The sequence below is a fragment of the Amblyomma maculatum genome, chromosome 9, assembly GCF_055883805.1.
Source record: "Amblyomma maculatum isolate TAMU_Amacu chromosome 9, ASM5588380v1, whole genome shotgun sequence".
Lineage (NCBI taxonomy): Eukaryota > Metazoa > Arthropoda > Arachnida > Ixodida > Ixodidae > Amblyomma > Amblyomma maculatum.
The window spans coordinates 29503278-29527253 of record NC_139352.1 but is presented as its reverse complement, the minus strand read 5'-3'; the positions used below and the strand labels follow the sequence as shown (position 1 = coordinate 29527253).

At 46.5% G+C, this 23976-nt stretch overlaps 1 protein-coding gene across 1 annotated transcript in view; it reads right to left on the bottom strand.

Moving 5' to 3' along the window:
- The window catches only part of LOC146178717 (neprilysin-1-like), a 39227-nt gene extending 15514 nt beyond the window's left edge, over positions 1-23713 (bottom strand). The window contains exons 1-6 of the mRNA XM_084580017.1: positions 23613-23713; positions 22273-22406; positions 11079-11361; positions 7030-7206; positions 4017-4524; positions 2639-2919 (exon numbers count right to left, since the gene is read on the bottom strand). Coding sequence (XP_084436143.1) covers positions 2639-2919; positions 4017-4524; positions 7030-7206; positions 11079-11361; positions 22273-22406; positions 23613-23713 — 1484 coding nt within the window. The remainder of the gene's footprint in view (positions 1-2638; positions 2920-4016; positions 4525-7029; positions 7207-11078; positions 11362-22272; positions 22407-23612) is intronic.
- Between the last annotated feature and the right edge of the window lie 263 nt (positions 23714-23976).

The following is a 23976-nucleotide window of genomic DNA, read 5'->3' as shown; positions in this document are numbered from 1 at the left end:
CATGAGGTTTTAGCATACAGCTGGGAATAACTGTCAAACTTGCAGCCACAGGGGGTCTGTACGGAGAGGCTCTGAGTCGTCTGGAATATAGCAGCCCAAACTGGAAAGATTTCTACTACTATTACTCGTGCCATATGCAATGCTCAGAGCCTGAATGAAGCTTGAAAGAAAAGAATATTGGGACGCTTAGGTCTAAGATATGCAGGAGACACATTTTTGTTTCCCGGTATCTGTCACTGCAGCACGATGGTATCGCCTTTTGTATATTTAGAACTTCTAGAAGGTTGCAGATTCAATCCGCCATACCACACTCGGCACCTTTAATTCCGCCAGGTCACATGGTCAGTGACCTCAAACACCTCGGCGATAAGTGAGCATTCGTATATCATCTGACACTTGAAAATCGTAGCAGGTAGTTATTTTGAATATTTATTTTCGTTGCTTCTGCAGGTCGGAGGCAGCTTCAAGGCAGCCCTTTTTGTTGGTTGATGTCACATTGTGTAGTTGTCTATGTGGAGCCACATTCTGAAATATGATCGATGCCACTTCTTGAGGTGCCGCTCTTTAACAGACGAAACTACTTTTAGCCTCTACAACTATATTTTCACTCATCGAAGTCGCCGATTCACGTATGACGAAGGTGGTAGTTTGCAGGTGACATAGCCAGACACTGATTGGTCGGCGGATTGTGTGACGTCACGAGACTGCCAAACGTAACGAGCTAGCAGGAGCTGCCAACTAGGCCCCTAAAATGAAATTTGCGATACAAATAAAACGTTATTGCTGCAATTCACGGGTAGCTTTCGATCTCACGGAGCGCAAATACATTTGCTGGCAGCCGCATTAGGCTGCTACGCCATCGCAGCACCAGCAAACCCTGCTTGTGTAACTGCCTTAGTGCTTTGAATGATGTCATCTTACTCTGCTTCCATTGGTGCGATATGCATCCAGAACACACCACTACCGCCAAGGCCTATGAAGGGGCGTTAATCGGTCACACAATTTCAGATTGTGCTAGCACAAAGGAGCCTACTCAGCTATTTCGCCAAAGTAGGTCTGAAGCTAGCTTGACCGAAAAATGAGCCTCTAAAAGAAAATAAAGTGAAAACTGAAGTGCAAATAAGTAGCATTTGAAGTAGCTACCCTTAATTGGTCGTGATTTTAGCCGCAATCACTCATTTTTTTTATGTCTGTACGAGGCCGCTCTCTGTCCATGAACATTAAAGGCGAAAGAAAAAGTGATGGCGCATGTTGTTTTTTGTTGTGTTCGGTTTTATGGCGCATAATCAACAAAGCTATCATGCCAAGAGCAAGGTTAAAATGTTTAATGTTCGGAAAAGTGTAAACAAGTGTGTTGAAATCTACAATTCATTTAGATAGTCTGCTTCATGTAGGAAACAAAAAAACGGGTTAATCTTACTAGTGCGCTTTCTCGTATTAGCAAGTTCGGGTGGAAGGAGATGGCATGGATGTAGAATAAAGTAAATTGCTTTTTCCGTAGTGTCTCCGGTTGGGGCGCGTACGCAAAGTGATGGCATATGCGCGTGCTATGAGTCTTAGCGAATAGAACAGCCGTGCAGCTGTAGCCGCTGAGGCAGTCGCGCGTATTACAGTTGCGACTATCGCGTCCCTCTCCTAGCGCTCTTGCACAAACGGGTGTTACAAAGGCCTAAGCATTCACGTGTCGTTCGCACCCTCCAACTCCGGCTTCTCACCCTCCGCGTCAGTCAACTAGCAGCCTTTACGGATAGCAGATGATTGCGCGCGCTGCTCTCTGGTCCTTGACTATAGTGCTCCTCGGTTGAGCGCCGCTCACCGAATTGCAAACCAGCTTGTGCTCTGCTTCACGCCTTACGGAGCTCGCCTTCAAGGGCGCTTACTTTCTCTTCCATTAGGTTTTTTTCACACTGAGGAGTTTCTTTTACTTCTCGAGAAGCAGTGATGTCAATAAAAGTATAGCGGGGGTAAGCTGTGCCAGCGCACCTCTTTTCAACTTAATTGACTGTGCATATGAGCAGTAATTGTTTTGGATGACACCGCGTTTTGAGGGACCTTGCTCGTCCATTCCTCCGAATTAGGTCGCACTGCTTTCGAAATTGCTGATTGAAGTTACTGTGGGAGGTGTCTGTTATCACGTGGTTTTTTTACACCACTGAATTTAGTGGAATGCAGCCGTACTTCCTGTCTCCTGCTGCAGCATTTGGCGTATTTGTCTTATTGCTTTAACAGATTGCGGCAGGTAACTGTCGGTAGCTGATTTCGAAATGCGAAATTCCAGGATGACGCCAATTATTTAGATAAACGCCACTTCTTAGTATGCGGCTACTTGATGAACTCGCCCAAATGGGAATTGTAATGATTCTGGATTAGGCATAAAGGCCCCCTCTCAGAAGCCAAAGGGAGTAAATAGGCCTTGGCATTTACTGCTCAGAAAAAAAAATCTTCAGTAGAACGGAGTAGATACGTAGCGAATGGAAACAGCGTCAAACGTGGTGATAGTCGGTGGGAATAACCGTCACTGAAAATACAGATGATTATAAAGGCAATCACGATCTTGATACAAAAGAACGAGTAAAGGCTGCACTCTGATCGCTGATGTCATCGTAAGTATTGCATAGGAGCATTTCAAAGGTCATACCTCTGCTGCAGTCGTTCCTGGTAGAAAAGATGCTGCCAAGCATAGGGCATAACCTCGATGGCAGCCCTGGCGCAGGCTTCTACGCGCATGTGTAAAGCAGTGGTCTGGTCGATGCCGTAGATGTCTGCCAGACGGCCGGCGGAGACTGGGATAAATCTTTCGATGACCAAGTAGCGCACCAAGTGCAACAACGCCGCGGGCCTCGCCGAGGTCATGAACTCGGAAAAGGCAACGATGAGCGTCGGCGTTGATGTCACAATTTCGTCTTCTGGCTGGAAGTACTGCACCATTTTGAAAATGGCAAGCCCACCAATGTGCTTATCAGTATAACTATTCGCACTCAATGTGAGTCTCATATCACAGCTACCAATTGTGTTTCTTGGCTTCTTTAAAGACGCCACAAATTACGGAAAAATATAGTACAAGCAGCGAGGCTAACTGAAACAAGAAGGGCCAACGCAGACAAAGATAAAAACGGCAAGGATAAGACTACTAGCGCCGATGAAACTTCCGATTTAACTCATATTCATTAGAGGGTGAACAGGTCTGTCAACTTCATCTCTGGCAATATCTTGACCACCAGGGCTATGAGCAGAGAATGACCATACTTCAAAAGGAAACATTTTATTTCATCGTATTCTTTATTCTGTAAAGTACCTTTGATATATATTGTCACGTCTCGGTAGAACACCAAGAAGAACCTAGCGATAGATTGTTTGAATGGTCGACCGTAACGAGTCTTGTGTTCAAGCTTCTTTCACTTCCAGGCTCGCGCTTGTCGTCTCAGATGTCATCTTTTGCTTCGTCTTCTATATGCGTCAATATATATATATATATATATATATATATATATATATATATATATATATATATATATATATATATATATATATAACAAAATGCTAACATTTAAAGCATTGAAGGGCAGCATGGTGTGCACTGCCATAAACTTCCAGCATCATGTGAGGATGAACGACGATAATCTTTCAGACAAATGCTGGCCTCGGCGGCCGCTTTTCCCACGACAAGCTTGGTGCCCGTGTGCTGTGCGATATATATACATATCTCCTTGAAGTTGCAGTTTCGTATAGTAGTGTCGCTAGGGGAAGGTTTCAGGTAGAAATATGCTACATCTTTAGGACATTACTCCATTATTTGGCTGGACAAGCTTATCAGCCCTGTTAATGCGAAAAACATTGGCGCGCATGAATTCTCATTCTGTCTTGCGATGGTGTATCGGCAAGAATGCGAGTATAAAGAAGCTATTTCAATCATGGAAAATGCACTTGTAGATAAGTTCTGCCGACGAGAGTCATGGTTCTTGGGGAATGTTATGTGTTATTTAAAGAGAACACTCTGAAAGCAAAGCATTACTCACGCCTTGCTCCTTCGCCTTGCTCAGAGCCGTGTTCGTCATCTTCAGAAACAGCAGAGGGTTAATGAACGACACCAGCTTTTGCTGAACTTCTGAGAATTTCACGTACTCTAAGCCATCCTGCCACGACGCTGCCGCATTTAGTGCTGTCGACAGTTCCTTGAGGTGCCTCAGGGTGCTGAGGGCGGAGCGCTTGAAGTGGCTGATGCCAGTGCCGTTGTGCGCGATCAGCCGCAGTGACTCCTCGATGGTCGAAACCGTCCACTCGACGGCCCCCGGTTCATACTGCGGTGTTCTAAACTCAAGACTGAGCACAGGCCGGTTGTCGGCGGTCTGCTTGAGCGACGGACAGAGGTTGGCGTGCAGCAGGACTGGCACCCCGTACTTAAGGGACAGCCGTAGAACGATGCCGAGCATTTCATTGGGCGAAAAGGTTAGCGGCTTAAGTGTCCAATGAATGCCGGCGCTCCGCAAGAGAAGGCGCAGGGTAACCATACTGTCGAAGTTATGCCTGCAGGAAATGAGGTGTGAATATACTAGCTTCCTGTTTTTTTGTCTAAAATGGGTGCAAAATATACTGCAAGAACTGCGCTCTGGTCCATGCCCACTGGCTTCTGGCATGTCACTGCTCTTCCAAAGATACAATGTCGTATGGTAATGAGGTATCAAGTGCTACTGAACCATCCTAGCTTCCTTGCTTTTTTATCTGGAATGAGCAAAACATTAACTGTAAGGGCGGCGTTCGCGTATGTTGCCATGGCTACACGTATCAGTAGAGGCTCCATGTCAAAGGTATTGATGTATGGACTTTATTGGCATTTATATTATGTAGAACTAGTGGGGTATATTGCCTGCTATTTTCAGGCAGTGATGTTCTTCCTTTCTTACTCCGCTGGCTTTATGTACTATTCCGGTTCTATGCCTTACTAAGTTCTAGTGTTATGCGAAAATGTTATGTGTATACACCACTAACACGAAACACAACGTAGGCGGCGGTGGCAGTATGCTGCCATTTTAGACAGGACCTTTGAGTGAAGAAATGAATTCACTGGCACTCTTTGATTCTGAGTGAGACGAGCTACGGATATAAGACATACAAAGTTGTCATACCACTTTAACAACTCAATTCTGTTCATTTTATTCTGACAAACATGTATGCACAGAAATATCTCAGAACATAATGAGGCAAAATGAAGAGGCTAATAGCATACTTATTGGCAAGGCCTTACACCATGCAAGTTGACATATAAATAGCAGAATGATGGACAAATTAAATACCACCGAAAACGAATCATAATTCATCAGTTTAACTTTCGGTAAGTTTAGGAAGTAAGACACAATAGGTAAAAGGTAATAGAAATGCATTACACATTCTGAAAATGCTGGTTTGACATGTAGAACGGGTATTTATATTTCCGCAGCTTCTACCAGCTTAGGCAGCATACATCGCGATCCTCCTCTCGATCATGTATCTCACAATGGTATTGTTAGTAGGTGGCAAGAGGGTAAACTGACAAGTCTGACGAATTTTGCGCCTGGACAACGCGGTGACCACCGCCAGCTAGCGTGCCCATGAAAGCCACTTTGTTGAGAGCTTATCGTAGTGTAATTCCTAAGCATGTTCAGAATCGTCCAGTCTTAGACCGAACACGCGAAGAAGTCGGCGCTGTCATCGAAGCGCCGTTGCGTCTATTACAGCCTCGCATCGCAGCAAATGTGACCCTGAATTAGGGACTTGAAGATGGTGCATCGTGTAGCCTGTATTTTACCAACTGCATGGCCGCTTGAGACCTAATGGTGCTTTGAAGAGAGAGTGCCTACGTGCTCGCGTGTTCAGCCTAAGAGAGGACAACCCTGTACAAACATTTAACATATGCAAGGCTCCTGACTCACTAAGGCTACTCAACCATTCCTATCTCGTGTCTGCTGCATAACATGAAGCTCTAGACTGCACGGCTACTGACTGGAAAATAAAGGCCTCATCAGTTGATACGAACAGAAGAATGCTAAGTTACTACCAGAGTAAAATGTTTGGTTTGGTTTGGTTTTGGGGTTTAACGTCCCAAAGCGACTCAGGCTATGAGAGACGCCGTAGTGGAGGACTCCGGAAATTTCGACCACTTGGGGTTCTTTAACGTGCACTGACGATCTAAATATATATGCATGGATATTCCCGGGAACCAACAGAATGCTTAGGAAGCTTACACTGGTTCCTGATGGATAATTGGAGCGATGTAAATGAGACGTTTTTATCATAATGATGAACATAATTTCTGAGATGCTTTTATGTACAGAAGGGAGCATATTTGGTGTAGAACACGTATATGGTGGCGGAACTCGGGAATACTGCATCCTAATGTCATCTAGAACAAAGATAGCGACCGCGACGCATGCATGTATGCAAAATAGAGCACCGCCACATTTGTTTAGATCCCATAAAGCTGTTGCTAAATGGAGTTCGGATGCAGGTTTCGCGAGCTCCGCCAGCGGATTCGTGTTGTGCATCACGTTTTCTCACGACTCTACACGAAGTTACAAAACATTATTTTTCTTACCAGCCGAAGAGAATTTCTCACAAGCAGAGAAGGACGAGCCACGGGCGAATGGTGTAGAGCTCGCGGCTCTTCTTTCTCTTCTCAGATACACTTTTGGACTTTGGCGCTCTCGAGTATCGTAGCTCGCGGCTTACTTTCAACACAGTTGCACCGACGTAGGCACCATATGGCGATGTGGCTCAATAGTCGAACGGGCACACAGAGCTCACTTTTTAAATTCCGCCGAAAGACTTGCTACTGCTTACCTGTCAGAATAGGACTCAGAGAAATACGTTTTCTCTGCACTCTCGCACGCAAGCAAGATGTAAGTGACTGACTAATATCTTATTCCCTGCACTGTTCATTGATTTCTGCCAATTTTTGTACCTGAGCTGTTGCAGCGATCCTTGATTTTAGCATGGCTTGGCCGGGTTTAAATGCGAGCTTGCCTGGGCTTCGAGACACGCTAAAGTTGTGCTCACCTGTACTCTTCGATGCATTTTCGGAAGGCGAGGATGACATTGCGCCCCACTGGGTCACCGCTTTGGACGGGGTGCTTGTCCAGCACGTGGTCGCGGAAAGACGACAGCTTCGCGTTCAGCAGCGCCAAGAAGCTGGCCCGACTTGGGTACAGTTCTGCGAAATTGCTGCACACGTAGCTGTACGGCGGGATGAAAGTATGTTAACAAAAAACTTTGTAATCCAAGCAGAAAACAGTTATTCATCACGTTCGGAGGCATAGCAGCATACAAATAGTTATACAGAATTGGGTACAATCATAGAGTTTCTTACCTAGAGGAAAAGCTGTGCTGCCATCTATGGGAGTTCACATGGAGTTTCCTGACGACCAGTACAGCCACCATAGCCTCCTAAAGCATCATGGGCTGGAGAACTACCGAGCGCAGAACTACAACTTTTGGCCAAAAATAATGCAAAAGATAAACGTTGTTCTACAGTAAACAATGTCCTAATTTTCAATATTGTGAATATAAATTGCAAATAGAGATCGAAACAGCATGTCAGTCTGAAATTTGCCCAATATAAGCGATGGCTGTTTCTCCTATTGGCTTAGTTTAGAGTATCACAGATACCAATATTTAACCCTTTATAGGCACACCTTGAAAGGAAAAGAACGTTTCATAAAAATTTATGGTTACCCAATCACTTTAGGAGGTTTTTAGTGGTATTTCGGAAAAAAACAGAAACCTTTTATTGGCGTCGTCTGCTTTTCCGCCTTCGCTACGATGACTTTTTGGGTCTACGTTAGCACCTCGAGATGATGATGACAAAAATGAGACAGCATAGTAACGCCACTCTATGCCCCTGGCAAAAACCGACTGTCCCGCACCAAGTAGGACACCGCCCCCTGATTCTTAGCTCGCCCATGGTGACTGGAGTACAGCGCCCTCAGCTTTCCCTCTAGTTAGGAGTGTAAGAAGCTCTATGGGGGCAATAGTCTGCAGGATAGCAGAATTAACACTTGTCTACATCGCGAAAGCTGCGTTAGCAGCCGCCTAACGGTAGCGACTGGAGAAACAAGAAAAGACGGCACAATGCCAAATTTTATTTTGCCATGCTTACATACTTGCCATTTCCGGGCAGGTATATTATTGCCATAGATGTCAGGTTGAAATTGAGATTCATGCGTTGAGCATCTCCCTTACTGTAGGGCGGCCATCTACTCTTGAATAAGTAAAGTTCGCCTGCCTTTTTAATAATAATTGGTTTATACGAAAAGCTCTACACCCGTAAAAAGTTTGCATAGACACCGCAAACGCACGCGCAATAGACGGAAAGAGGAGGGTGGTAGTGGAAGCAAAGAAATAAAGAGAACGAAAAAAAAGACGTTAATAGTACACCGACATCGTACAGCACAAGGACGCTTCTCCCCTTCGACCCCAAACGCAACACCCGGCGGTCGGGTTCGACGGTACAGAAAGCGAATCACCTTGACGTAAGTGCATGTGTCCATCTTAAATTGAGATATATACCTTCTTCCTTGCCCGGGTCTAACAAATAATTGATATGAAAACTTTGGATGGCAAAAAGCGATGTTAAAGGCGCCTACTGTTTCGCGAAGCTTCAACGTCCGGCTAAAACCGACACACTTTGCACAAGCCTTTGAAACCTTTTACAAACATGCACAGATTATATTTAGCTCGTATTGTAGGCTGAAGTCTAGCTTAACCCCTCCCCCCCTCCCTTCGTTTTTAAGAGTGGTAGGTCTATTTTTTGAACCTGGAGACTTTATCTACTGCCTATTCTGCTTTGACCTTTAAGCATAGCAAATCAAAAAGGTATGCTATGCTCAATCCTTAAAGCAGAATGGGCAGTAGATAATTTACAACTTCGAAATAATAGACCTCGCGCTGCAAAAAAGCGGTTAAGGCTTAAGCAAGGCTTGAGCTTATGATAAAAACAATGGCAGTGGCTTAGCTTAGTTAAGCCTGGTAATTGCGAAAGCAATAGCTGTGACTACGCCTAGGTTCAGCTGGTGGTGTAGGTGGTTGTGGTGATTGCGGTTATGCCTATGGTTATGCAGTGATTCACTCTGGCCACGGCATATGGTTGGACTATTGTTCATTGCGGGGTGCTACCTGGTTATTCTATGTATAACTAGTAGCGAGGCAAGGAGTGCCGTGGCTGCAACGATATACCTGGTTGTGGGTGAGGTTAAGGAAGAATGTATAACTGCCGCTCCGGCACCGGCTGCAACGGAATTCTTTACGCCAGTAGAAATGAAAGCATTCCTGGAGACTGCGTTGGTTCCACCTGCCGCTAGACCACCTCCTATAGTATCCAACGTTGCACCCCCAGCGGTAGCTGCGGTAGGAGCGGGAGTGAGGCCGCGGTTGGTAGCTATCGCCTCGCGAGTTGACGGCGCGAGTTGGGGGCCCTGTTTTTGCGGCAGATGGGATGACGCCACTCCGGCCGTAGCGCATCCTCACTGAGGGAGCGGGAGTTAGGCCGCGTTTGATAGCTACCGCCTCGCGAGTTGACGGCGCGAGTTGGGGCCCCTGTTTTTGCGCAGCTGTGCTTGGCGTCGCGCCAAAGTTCACGCTAAAGGTCAATAGTAGCTACCACCTCGCTACGCGAAGGGCTGAAAAGTGAAACTATTGCTTTCGTAATAATAAAAAGGGCTTAGCACCGCAGCGCTCGTGCAGTGGAAGATGCCCCACTACTGTGCCGGAGTTGCCGTGTTCGATCCCGACCACTGGCGGCTGTGCCCGCCGCTGTGGTGCAGTGGATAAGATGCCCGACTACTGTGTCAGAGTTCCCGGGTTTCACCCCGACTGCCTGCGGCTGCGTTTCTATGGAGACGTTACGAAGTGTCGCCTGTGTGCTGTACGATGCCAGTGGCTGTTAAAAACCTCAAGTGGTCACATTTCCGAAGTCCTCCACTATGGCCTCTGTCATATCCGGAGTCGCTTTTGTATAGAAAAAATTTTAAACAGTAAATTAGTTTATCGGAAATCGAAGGCGCAATATCAGTGACAGGTGTGGACACCCGATCGCTCTATAAGCGAAAGGTAATAGGCGGGATTAAAAAAGAGGCAGAGGTGCTGTTGTGGAGGGCTGCAAAGCAATGTCCACCACCTGGATATTTAGCGTGAACAACACTGTACAGCAACTGGACGCCTTTTCGCCAGCAACAATTGGCCACCGCGGCTAGGTATTCCGTCAGCGGTGTACCCAGGTTCACCAGTTCACTCTCTACACTAATTTAAATAGATATGGTGTAGTGTATCAATCGATAGCGAGTCATAGGAGCAAGTATAATCTGATAGATTAGTATTTACTATAGGCGACATTATTATTGTAATCTACTGGCACTTTATATGCTAGATTATGCAGTATATTGTTGGATAGCTACTGACCCGCACATTATGTTACACCATTGCTTAGTCATTGCGAAGCCACACATAACAGAGCTTACGCTCCATATACCAGTTTTGACCCTGTTGAATCTCACCAGATTTTGTGTGCATGGTTGGCTTGCTGCTTTTATAAAATGTCGGTGTGGCTACGTCAGCGCTCCAGCCACCTCATAAATTGCACATGTTTGATCTACCTCGCCCTAGCATGTAACCGGACTGAATATTAAAAGCAATGAAGGTGCTTCTCTCTAGATAGAGAAAACCGGCGAGGAACCTATATTGTACACGATGCATCATAGCTGCTGCCACATACGTAGCTGACTGCAATGCAAAGCAGCAGAAAATGTTCTTAGTGACAAGTTTTTTTGTGTGTTATTCCTTGCGTAATCATGAGATGAGAAGTTTAAACAACAAGCATGCATTCTTGTAACACAATGATTTCGATGCAGCATGGATTAGACAGAATTTTCTCGCATATAAGTAAGATTTGAAACAGTATATCAGAGAACAACTCAACTCTTCACAGTGGTGTATGTCACACTCAGAATGCCATCTAAAATACTGAGCGGTTAATTTGTACAGTGAAATATCTACTTGGAACACACTTTTGAGGATTCATTGGTATGAATCTGTGATGTCAACTTTTAGCGTACCTGTGGAAGTCTTCGCAGGGGTCTCCCTCCTGTGGGTTGGCAGCAGTCAGTGTCATTTCTTGGCCATAATCGAAGCAGTGCGGGTCATTGCTGGAGCAGCCCGGCAGCAGGGCCATGATCACAAGCGGCGTGGACAGTGACAGGCCTGTCAACACTATGCTTGCCAGCAGTACGATAGTTAAGCCCATGGGTGACAGCAAATCTTCCTCCACGGGAATGGCTTGTCCAGGCTGACCGTATGGTCGGGCACCCGAGCCTGACTGGGGAGAGTTTCCTGCCCCGGCTGCATTGAGTGTAGAGCAGGCATGTGAGCATCAGTGCCAACGTGTAACCGATAACTTGTCGAGTGGGGGCCAAATGGCTTTTTCGCTTATCTACACGTAGAACTAACCTGGCCTAGCTGTGGCTACTGCAAACCTGCAAACGTCTTTATGGAATTTCACTGCCCGGCTGTCTACAGCGTGTAGCAACATCTCCCTATCTCTTGACTTCTGAGAGGTCCTAATAAAGCACTGTCCCTCAAGATCATTCTATGCTCCCCTGCCACTCATCGAGTACAAGAGGTTAGGACGGCAGAAATATCCACCCCCAGATAGGCTCCTCTCGTCGGCAGAGGCAGTCACCTAGCCGGCGCCGCCTGCAAGCCAAGAACCGCATGTCTCCCAGATGGACATCACGCAAACGGGGAATCCTGAGGACCAATTCTGCAGATTCTGTAACAATATAGGAACTCTAAAACATATCCTCTGGGAGTGCAACCACTCCACGGGCTACAATTTATTCAAAGACGCAGAAGCACGGTCGAACGCGCTTCATAGCGAAGACACAGCGACACAGGCCAGCATTGTCCGTCTGGCAACCGAAGCAGCAAACCACTTCGTCTACTAACCTCTGCGCCTTAAGGTGACATCGGGCTCTCTGGACGCCTGCGAGCGGTACCTGAACTCCGTTGTCGCCTCTTCCACACAATAAACGTTTTCACCGCCACCACCACCAGTACCAGATTTTTTAGTAGAACACAGAAGTCTTTTGTCCTCCAATTATTCTGCCGTATACACCGCCTTATTAAAGATTCCTCTATAAAGCCGTCGATTCCGTGGTTCATTCAGATCATGACATCGGCTGCATAGATACTACGGTAGAGTCCCTCTATCTCTGCCTGCTTGCTTGGTAACCCAATCATATTAATGTTAAAAATGATGGGTTATAGCACCGATGCCGGTGGGTCCCACTGGCTCCGAGTCAAACCACTTTTCGTGTACAACTGCAAATGCTGACGCCAGCTGCTCTTCTTGAATATCTAATATATTCTAGGTACGGCTGAGGTTGTCTAGGATAGAGTCGTCGCTATGTGGCGCCGTCGTCACGCCAAAGCCTACCACAAATATTGTGTCCTTTGTTCGTGCCTTCATTATTTGATGCTTCAGCTGTAGCATGGCGTCGATTACCGAAACCCCCATGGAAATCATATCCCAGTGTCGCGATGCAGCTCGTTCTTCTCTAGAAACGATTTAAGCCAAGTTTGCACTACGTGATCCATAAGCTTACCCACGCATGACGCAAGTAAGCGAAATGTGCCTTATAAATTCTAACCGCAACTTCCTTTCAGGTTTGGGCATCGAGACTACGTTAGCTAACTCGATTCATGTGGGATCGCTCCTTTTCCCCAACAGTCCTGTATGTATGCTGCTAGGTTCCTTATCGACGCATCATCTAAGTTTTAAAGCGTTTTGTTGCTGGCCTAATTTGTTCTAGCTGCCAATTTCATTTTGAACCTCATACTTTTGGCCCTGAATTCCGATATACTGATCGGGACATCTATAGGCTCATTCAACCGTCCACGGTTTTCTAGGATGTGAGGCTGTCTTGATGGTAAGAAGATTTTTTGTTCTACCCTCTCCAATGGGAACCACCTCCACTAACGCTGTCGAGCCTGTCGAGGCAATATATATTTGCCTGAACCTGAGTTGGTCTTCCATTTCTGTGTAGCTGTATGGCTTTCTTATGCTTTTATTTTGGCGCCGTTTTTCTGCTGTCTGGCTCCAGAAGTGTCGGAACAGCTGGTCGTAGGGTCCCATAGTAGACCGGTCACATAGTGCGAGGTACACGCCCGCACTATAAGAGCCGCCACTGTCGGACCTATGTCAACACACCGGTGACGGAGGTAACATTTAGCTGGTGCTTAGCATATATAATAAAATTATTTCACCGATAGAGATAAATGGGACCCAATAAATACATGTTCGCGGGTCTATATTAAAAATAGCCACATGCACCTGAGCGACAGATTTTGAGAAAAATGTCGGTTCACGTCACACACTACCTCCTTCCACACCTTTCAATCATAGGCGTAGTGTCGGGTGGACCGCGCATACACCGCAATACTGCGGGCCGTTAGGAGGCTTCTAAATGTGAGAAGAGGAAGTAGGCGGCATGATACGTCTTCAAGTTTATGAGGCTGTGCGACAGTGCCTGCTACTAAGGGTTGGATGAGTTCTGCTGAAGTACAGTCTTTGTCAAAAGTGTAGAGCCCAGGGGGTCTGTTTCTGATGCACTTCGTGCGGCATGTAATGCAAAGTGGAAGTAGCCGGCATGATATGTCTTCATGTTTATGAGGCTGTGCGACAGTGCCTGCTACTAAGGGTTCGATGAGTTCTGCTGAAGTACAGTCTTTATCAAAAGTGTAGAGCCCAGGGGGTCTGTTTCTGGTGCACTTCGTGCGGCACGTAATGCAAAGTGAAAGTAGCCGGCATGATACGTCTTCATGTTTATGAGGCTGTACGACAGTGCCTGCTACTAAGAGTTGGATGAGTTCTGCTGAAGTATAGTCTTTGTCAAAAGTGTAGAGCCCAGGGGGTCTGTTTCTGATGCACTTCGTGCGGCATGTAATGCAAAGTGGAAGTAGGCAGCATGATACGTCTTCATGTTTATGAGGCTGTACGACAGTGCCTGCTACTAAGAGTTGGATGAGTTCTGCTGAAGTATAGTCTTTGTCAAAAGTGTAGAGCCCAGGGGGTCTGTTTCTGATGCACTTCGTGCGGCACGTAACGCAAAGTGGAAGTAGCCGGCATGACACGTCTTCATGTTTATGAGGCTGTACGACAGTGCCTGCTACTAAGAGTTGGATGAGTTCTGCTGAAGTATAGTCTTTGTCAAAAGTGTAGAGCCCAGGGGGTCTGTTTCTGATGCACTTCGTGCGGCATGTAATGCAAAGTGGAAGTAGGCAGCATGATACGTCTTCATGTTTATGAGGCTGTGCGACAGTGCCTGCTACTAAGGGTTGGATGAGTTCTGCTGAAGTATAGTCTTTGTCAAAAGTGTAGAGCCCAGGGGGTCTGTTTCTGGTGCACTTCGTGCGGCACGTAATGCAAAGTGAAAGTAGCCGGCATGATACGTCTTCATGTTTATGAGGCTGTACGACAGTGCCTGCTACTAAGAGTTGGATGAGTTCTGCTGAAGTATAGTCTTTGTCAAAAGTGTAGAGCCCAGGGGGTCTGTTTCTGATGCACTTCGTGCGGCATGTAATGCAAAGTGGAAGTAGGCAGCATGATACGTCTTCATGTTTATGATGCTGTGCGACAGTGCCTGCTACTAAGGGTTGGATGAGTTCTGCTGAAGTATAGTCTTTGTCAAAAGTGTAGAGCCCAGGGGGTCTGTTTCTGATGCACTTCGTGCGGCATGTAATGCAAAGTGGAAGTAGGCAGCATGATACGTCTTCATGTTTATGAGGCTGTACGACAGTGCCTGCTACTAAGAGTTGGATGAGTTCTGCTGAAGTATAGTCTTTGTCAAAAGTGTAGAGCCCAGGGGTTCTGTTTCTGATGCACTTCGTGCGGCATGTAATGCAAAGTGGAAGTAGCCGGCATGATACGTCTTCATGTTTATGAGCCTGTGCGACAGTGCCTGCTACTAAGAGTTGGATGAGTTCTGCTGAAGTATAGTCTTTGTCAAAAGTGTAGAGCCCAGGGGGTCTGTTTCTGGTGCACTTCGTGCGGCACGTAATGCAAAGTGGAAGTAGCCGGCATGATACGTCTTCATGTTTATGAGGCTGTGCGACAGTGCCTGCTACTAAGAGTTGGATGAGTTCTGCTGAAGTATAGTCTTTGTCATAAGTGTAGAGCCCAGGGGGTCTGTTTCTGATGCACTTCGTGCGGCATGTAATGCAAAGTGGAAGTAGGCAGCATGATACGTCTTCATGTTTATGAGGCTGTACGACAGTGCCTGCTACTAAGAGTTGGATGAGTTCTGCTGAAGTATAGTCTTTGTCAAAAGTGTAGAGCCCAGGGGGTCTGTTTCTGATGCACTTCGTGCGGCATGTAATGCAAAGCGGAAGTAGGCAGCATGATACGTCTTCATGTTTATGAGGCTGTACGACAGTGCCTGCTACTAAGAGTTGGATGAGTTCTGCTGAAGTATAGTCTTTGTCAAAAGTGTAGAGCCCAGGGGGTCTGTTTGTGATGCACTTCGTGCGGCACGTAATGCAAAGTGGAAGTAGCCGGCATGATACGTCTTCATGTTTATGAGGCTGTGCGACAGTGCCTGCTACTAAGAGTTGGATGAGTTCTGCTGAAGTATAGTCTTTGTCAAAAGTGTAGAGCCCAGGGGGTCTGTTTCTGATGCACTTCGTGCGGCACGTAATGCAAAGTGGAAGTAGCCGGCATGATACGTCTTCATGTTTATGAGGCTGTGCGACAGTGCCTGCTACTAAGGGTTGGATGAGTTCTGCTGAAGTATAGTCTTTGTCAAAAGTGTAGAGCCCAGGGGGTCTGTTTCTGATGCACTTCGTGCGGCATGTAATGCAAAGTGGAAGTAGGCAGCATGATACGTCTTCATGTTTATGAGGCTGTACGACAGTGCCTGCTACTAAGAGTTGGATGAGTTCTGCTGAAGTATAGTCTTTGTCAAAAGTGTAGAGCCCAGGGGGTCTGTTTCTGATGCACTTCGTGCGGCATGTAATGCAAAGTGGAAGTAGCCGGCATGATACGTCTTCATGTTTATGAGGCTGTGCGACAGTGCCTGCTACTAAGAGTTGGATGAGTTCTGCTGAAGTATAGTCTTTGTCAAAAGTGTAGAGCCCAGGGGGTCTGTTTCTGATGCACTTCGTGCGGCATGTAATGCAAAGTGGAAGTAGCCGGCATGATACGTCTTCATGTTTATGAGGCTGTGCGACAGTGCCTGCTACTAAGAGTTGGATGAGTTCTGCTGAAGTATAGTCTTTGTCAAAAGTGTAGAGCCCAGGGGGTCTGTTTCTGATGCACTTCGTGCGGCACGTAATGCAAAGTGAAAGTAGCCGGCATGATACGTCTTCATGTTTATGAGGCTGTACGACAGTGCCTGCTACTAAGAGTTGGATGAGTTCTGCTGAAGTATAGTCTTTGTCAAAAGTGTAGAGCCCAGGGGGTCTGTTTCTGATGCACTTCGTGCGGCATGTAATGCAAAGTGGAAGTAGGCAGCATGATACGTCTTCATGTTTATGAGGCTGTACGACAGTGCCTGCTACTAAGAGTTGGATGAGTTCTGCTGAAGTATAGTCTTTGTGAAAAGTGTAGAGCCCAGGGGGTCTGTTTCTGATGCACTTCGTGCGGCACGTAATGCAAAGTGGAAGTAGCCGGCATGATACGTCTTCATGTTTATGAGGCTGTGCGACAGTGCCTGCTACTAAGGGTTGGATGAGTTCTGCTGAAGTACAGTCTTTGTCAAAAGTGTAGAGCCCAGGGGGTCTGTTTCTGATGCACTTCGTGCGGCACGTAATGCAAAGTGGAAGTAGCCGGCATGATACGTCTTCATGTTTATGAGGCTGTGCGACAGTGCCTGCTACTAAGAGTTGGATGAGTTCTGCTGAAGTATAGTCTTTGTCAAAAGTGTAGAGCCCAGGGGGTCTGTTTCTGATGCACTTCGTGCGGCACGTAATGCAAAGTGGAAGTAGCCGGCATGATACGCCTTCATGTTTATGAGGCTGTGCGACAGTGCCTGCTACTAAGGGTTGGATGAGTTCTGCTGAAGTACAGTCTTTGTCAAAAGTGTAGAGCCCAGGGGGTCTGTTTCTGATGCAATTCGTGCGGCACGTATTGCAAAGTGGAAGTAGCCGGCATGATACGTCTTCATGTTTATGAGGCTGTGCGACAGTGCCTGCTACTAAGGGTTGGATGAGTTCTGCTGAAGTACAGTCTTTGTCAAAAGTGTAGAGCCCAGGGGGTCTGTTTCTGATGCACTTCGTTCGGCACGTAATGCAAAGTGGAAGTAGCCGGCATGATACGTCTTCATGTTTATGAGGCTGTGCGACAGTGCCTGCTACTAAGAGTTGGATGAGTTATGCTGAAGTATAGTCTTTGTCAAAAGTGTAGAGCCCAGGGGGTCTGTTTCTGATGCACTTCGTGCGGCACGTAATGCAAAGTGGAAGTAGCCGGCATGATACGTCTTCATGTTTATGAGGCTGTGCGACAGTGCCTGCTACTAAGGGTTCGATGAGTTCTGCTGAAGTATAGTCTTTGTCAAAAGTGTAGAGCCCAGGGGGTCTGTTTCTGATGCACTTCGTGCGGCACGTAAAGCAAAGTGGAAGTAGCCGGCATGATACGTCTTCATGTCTATGAGGCTGTACGACAGTGCCTGCTACTAAGAGTTGGATGAGTTCTGCTGAAGTATAGTCTTTGTCAAAAGTGTAGAGCCCAGGGGGTCTGTTTCTGATGCACTTCGTGCGGCATGTAATGCAAAGTGGAAGTAGGCGGCATGATACGTCTTCATGTTTATGAGGCTGTACGACAGTGCCTGCTACTAAGAGTTGGATGAGTTCTGCTGAAGTATAGTCTTTGTCAAAAGTGTAGAGCCCAGGGGGTCTGTTTCTGATGCACTTCGTGCGGCACGTAATGCAAAGTGGAAGTAGCCGGCATGATACGTCTTCATGTTTATGAGGCTGTGCGACAGTGCCTGCTACTAAGGGTTCGATGAGTTCTGCTGAAGTACAGTCTTTATCAAAAGTGTAGAGCCTAGGGGGTGTTTCTGATGCACTTCGTGCGGCATGTAATGCATTTCCAGTGTTAAGAATCTCTTGATGGTAAGAAGATTTTCTGTTCTACCCTCTCCAATGGGGAGCACCTCCACTAACGCTAAATCAGCGCCGCTACATGGCTCAAAAGCAGACCCCCCATCCCCCCGGGCTCTACACTTCTGACAAAGGCTGTACCTGCTTATCACAGGTATTCATCTAATACCTTTAACGCAGCCGTTAATACCTCCGGCCAAAATGTTAGACTCGTTATATACCGTTAGGCCATTGACTTTGTCTTGTTGAAGCAGCTACAATGGAGCGTTCAGGAGTAATTCTGTGTTCGTGTTGTAATGCGAAAGCTTTTCTAGGCTCTTGGCTTGCTGAAATGTCCGGCGGAAATATCCAAGTTGGAGAAACTCGATCTCTAGCGGTATTCTAACCAGTACCCTCTCGAAGCCCAGACGAGCGCGCCACAAATTAGGTCCCGCCGGGCTCGTCAGACATCGATAGCACTTCACCTTGTCTACAGTGACGATAATAGTAGCAAAGACAATGACAATACAGTCAGTGATAAAGATAATGATAATAATAGCAATGACAATGACGGTGCATTTAGTTTACAATTATAATAGTAGCGATAGGGATGGTGATGGTAGAGGTCACAAAGATGAAAATAGTTAGTGAAAACGCTCCCATAATGTGGCTTTGCCATTTCCGCCCTTAAGCCGACATAAGCGCAGTCTTGTAATTGTTTCTTTCTATACTTCTTTCGTCGAACTTGAACGCGAGTATAATGAAAATGCTGACGTGCTGCTGCATCGTCAGATAATTCCCTGTTCGTTGAGAGTGCACTTAACTTCAGTCGCTTTCATCATAATGCCTATAGGCAACTCGGCACCTTTCTACGCGCATTGTGAATAATTTTGGAATAAAGTAAGTCATTTATACACAATGTTTTATGTGGTCCGCTAGCGGCTGCTTTCGCGGGCTCGCTGCAGTCAAAGGAGCGTTCTGCTGCTGTAGAGGACTGGCTCCGTGCGCGCGCTAGTGGGTCACATAATTCTAAGACCAGCATCACTGTGTTTTCAGTTGCTTGGTTGGTTGCACAAATTTTATTTCCATCGGAACTGGGCGTCCCCGCCCCAAGCAGGCGTGGCAGCAAAATTGGACGTTTTTAATGGTCAAACACCCTCAAAACATTATTTCTATCGCGTTTGGTAGCAAAATATAGTAATTTAAAATAAATATATATTACCTCCGGATGTGTGTGCGTTTACGATAAACATTGATGGTGGCACATCTCTGTTAAGCCTGGAAATGCGCAGCGAAAGCTACCGAACAGATTGTTCGCAAAGCCCTACTTGAACGTTCTTGCTGCTGAAGCACAGGATACAAGCCGTATGGCGTGATCGGCGTTTCGGCACATCTTGTTGTTGTTGCTGTTTACCAAATAACATAGGTCACATACTCACACAGGGGAGCAGGAGAAGAATTGGCCGGCAAAGCAAGTTTTTTATGTATACCTACGCGTCTTAAAATAAAATGGTTGGAGGGGTAGCGGAAAAGAAACGAGAAGCTGAAATAAAAGAAGTATAGATGTGAAAACTCAGAACACACACCTTGGCGTCTTTCGAATCTTGTTTCATTTCACCGGGGTTCTTCTCTTCTTGTCTTCTTTTTCCGTTCTTCTGTACGGTTCTTATACTATTTTATGCCTTCCGAATCTTCTTCTTCTTATTTACTGCCTTGTTTTTATTTTTCCCCTCCTTTCCTTTCTTCTCCTTTCCTTCTTTTGTGGCTCAAAGCAACTAGTTGCCATGGTTAAGGCACATGCGAAGTAATGAGTAGTGTCGCTTACCCGAAAGGCACCGCTGACTAGCCTTATGTAGCTTTCAATTCAGAAAGAGGCACTGCTAATGTCGCCAGTGATTGGCTCCAATGGTTCTATGGGTGTTACCCCACTGCCCGTACGACGTGTGTGCACCATGAAAAGAGCACGCACTCAAAAACACAAAACATGTCCTTACTTCCTATGAACTGGCATCTTCATGATACCAACCTGTTCCAACAAATATTCAAGCAGTGCGCCTTTGGTCAGCCTTGGGGCTATCCAAGCCCAACCCAACTCCTTCTCAGGAAGCTGCGTTACAAGCCCAATCCAGGCGCAAGGCAAGCGGCGGATAATACATTGTTCCTCAGTGATCCCGACAGCAAGTATGACGATCATTGGGCAAATTAGATTTTTCATCCCCGACAGAGCTGGGCTACTTTTCTGAACATGAAGTGTGCATACGATTCTATCTCGAGCAGCCCAGAACTCCGACCACGAGCACAGCTCCTGAAGTGCCATGTTGGCGGCCAAGTAGAACTAGTCTCAGGTGAATTGTGAGCACTTTTGGTCTTCCTAGGACGGCATCGTACATTAATCAGTAACAATAATTATGTAGCTGTAAGACTTGCATCTTGCATCTTGGCTTTCTTGTCTTTAACTCTAAACGAAGATCTCTTCGGAACCCCTAGCTCGCACTGTTTGCTCGTGCTGTCCAAAAGTGCACGTATGTCGGGAAGTTTTCAGCTCGCGTAGGTTTGAAAGCATTGCAAGCGAATTGCTTTCTTCTAGAGCAGGCAACTTTTGTGGTAAATTTTTCGGCAAACACTTTAGCCCATTTCGTCTGCATATGGGCGCAGAAAGTTAGGCTCCTAGTAGAACTTTGCGAGCGGCAACGTCAATCAAACACCTCCAAACTGACTTTACTCATACGCTTCGCATTCAGTTATGTCGCACTTCGTTCACGAAAATTATTAATTCGCAACTCACCAAAAGCGAGGAGGTTATGTGGCGTAAGCTACAGACTCGAGTATTCCCGAACCCCCAGTTTTACAGCAAGTGGCACCCGGAAATTTTTAGCCCCAGGTGCAAACGTTGCCATGGCATAGCGGACATGATCCATATGATATGGACGTGTCCTAGATTTGGAGAACCTGACAGAACAGATGAGTCATGGGAGGCACTACTTCTCAAACAGGACGAAAAAGGGCAACGAGAAGTCATCCGTCTTGCTCTGGCCGCTGCTCAGATCCAAGGGATCCAGGTCGACGGCTGAGGGGGAGGACATGGTTGGGACAGAGCTTCGCCTCGGTTCCTCACCAACCTTTTGACGGGTGCAATAAATGGTATTTCTCTCTCTCTCTCTCACCTTTGTTTATCCTTAGTACTATATGGATGTAATGAGGTAAACTTGCACGTGGAGTGAATCCAAAATTATTACGTCGCGGTGCCCAATGCTATGGATCGTCTGCTACTGCAGACGACGGCAGGAGCCTGCAAGCAAGCCCTAGCATTGAGGTAATGTGATCATGACTCTGCTTCCTGTCACAGCGGTAGCTGGGGCCTGTCAGCAAGTAGGGCTCCACTGCGCACGAACTTTCATCTGCTGCGTATCGCTATTTCTGTTTCGAAAGAAAATGCACGTAAAAATTTATATACAGAGTAAAAAGATTTCTCCTCTTTTTCGACACGGCACATTCGTAGCAAGTGACAGTGGTGACATTGTAAACTTGTCTGCATGTAATTCTCGATTTCGTTTCCGATTTTCACAGACTGCATTTATTCTTCAGTCGATGTGACACATATTTCTTTCAATACCCGTTTTATCAACCACCATAACAATCGGAGACAGGTATAGTAACTGAACGAGTACGCGCCATTTAAGCCTGAGAAGGTGCAAATTCTACTCATTAATCATTTGATTATAAAAAAGGCAGAGATCTATTATATTGTCGTTTTTTAAAGAACTAGTCTTGACGTCTACGGCGTGGTGACCCCTCTTTGAAAAAGGATATTAGGATGCATGTTCCGGAACGTTTTCCTGTATGTTGTGACATTTTGTGTGGTATGCGACACTCATCCTTGCAATGCTGCATTGGCGCTAATCTCAACGCAGTACTTGAATCACTTCCTCTGAAGGTCGACCACTTGGTTCTTTAACTCTCACAGATGTCACACAGCATATATTTAATTTCATATTTCGTTTGCATTGAAAGTGATTGCTGCAGCCCCCCCCCCTCCCCCCCGCCCATAGCCTGTGGCTGCTTAAAGCCATATCCACCCATGTGCTTTACGTACACTGCGTTGTAGACTTAGTCTTATCTGGCCATCGTGTCGACTATCAGTTGAAAAAGTACACAGGGTAAGAAAAGAGACTCTACCTCCAGAGCCACCAGCAGGTTCCATGGAGACAGCAGATGCCTGTCCGGGTACCGTGGCCTTGCAGAGCGGCACCAGAGAGTCTAAGCAAGGCTGCTGATGGTTCTTAAAAGCAACGAATGGTCTAAGCGCTGTCCTGCGCAAAAAAGGCCATAATGACAGGAACAGAAGTGCACCTTAATTTATCCATCCATTAAAAAACTCCTTCTGCCATACCATTTTTTCCTTACACTATCCGGTCCCTACTGAGTTTCCGTTTTACCCAACTTTGCATCTCCCTTGCCTTCCAGCATATCCAGCTAGCTTCTCGCGAAGTTTAGCCAAGCCTACAGGGGCGGCTGATCAAATTATGAGCATTTCTTTTGTATTACAAAATAAGCCAATAACTGAACTACCAGCAAGCGTTTCCTCGATATTTTAAGGGCAAACATATTGGTTAGAGAACTAACGAATATTAGAGAACACTTTACGGCAACACCACTTCACTGAAAAGCCTTACAATATTATCAGTCACACGCAAGGTAGAAATGTGGTCGCAATCCTTCAGGAGAAAAAAAAAAGGCTTAGTGAGATGTCATCCGTCTAAGTGCTCCACGGAACTTAGAACTTAGGTCGCGACCACGAGCCGTCTCGCCCGCGTAACTTGTTCAATCCTTAGACGCCAACAGCAAGCGTGTATGGCGTAACTGTGGAGGTTAGCGCACCTGGGCGTTTTTCACAAATTGGTTGCAAGCGTCCACCAGCTGCACTTTTTTAAAAATTATTTGTCAATTATAGGCTTCCAGCAAAGCTTGTAAAATTGAATCGAACACCTCAGAGATCATCTCTAGGGATTGATTGCATTAGATCATTATCGCAAGTAGCATTTCAGGTGCCCTTTCTCTGGCTTTGACGAAGTATTGTAGGGACTCTGTAAACATCTCCAGCGCTAAGTGTTCTCAAGAAAAAAGGCTGCAAACCTTCATCCTACGTGGACACCACCACATTCCTCCCTTCCTGGTAATGACGCTGGACACACTTTCCCCCGCGGACTCGTCTGCCGGGCGACGGGACAACCCCTCATGAGGTCGGCGAGGGACCGTATGGTTTCCTATGAAGAAATTAGACTAAACTTCCGTCAAACACGTACCCTATACCCTCTGGGACACAAATCTCTTACAAAGGCACAGGAGGTCACCTGGCAAAAATTACTGACTCATCCCTGTCCAAATCCTAAGCCCATGCATACCCTGCATTAAACACCCCTTACTGTAACATATGTCACAAGAGGACAAACTCACACCACATACTATGGGCATGCCCATGAGGCCCCCATCAGCGGGATCTGCAGCTCTCCACCTGCCAGCCGTGGTAGGCCGCTGTGCTCAGCTCGGACCCAGTAATCCAACTGCGGGCCATCGAGTGTGCAAGCCAGGTCGCCAGAACTGAAGGGCTGCTGCCCATCTAGCGCGGAATCTCCTGCCTGCCTGCCTTCCTCAAATAATAAATGTTTATCCTCCTCCTCCTCTTGGTCCGCTTAGAAACCTCTGGCAGCAATAAATACGCCTTTGGACCATCAGTATTGGCTCTAGTGCATGATGTCAGTCTAGCTATGTCATCGATTTCTACACTTGGGCAGTAGAAAAACTGCTGCCTACCTGGAAAGAAAACACGCTACTCAAAATGTAACTGCAAACCATGCCATATAGTGTATGGATGCGGCGAGC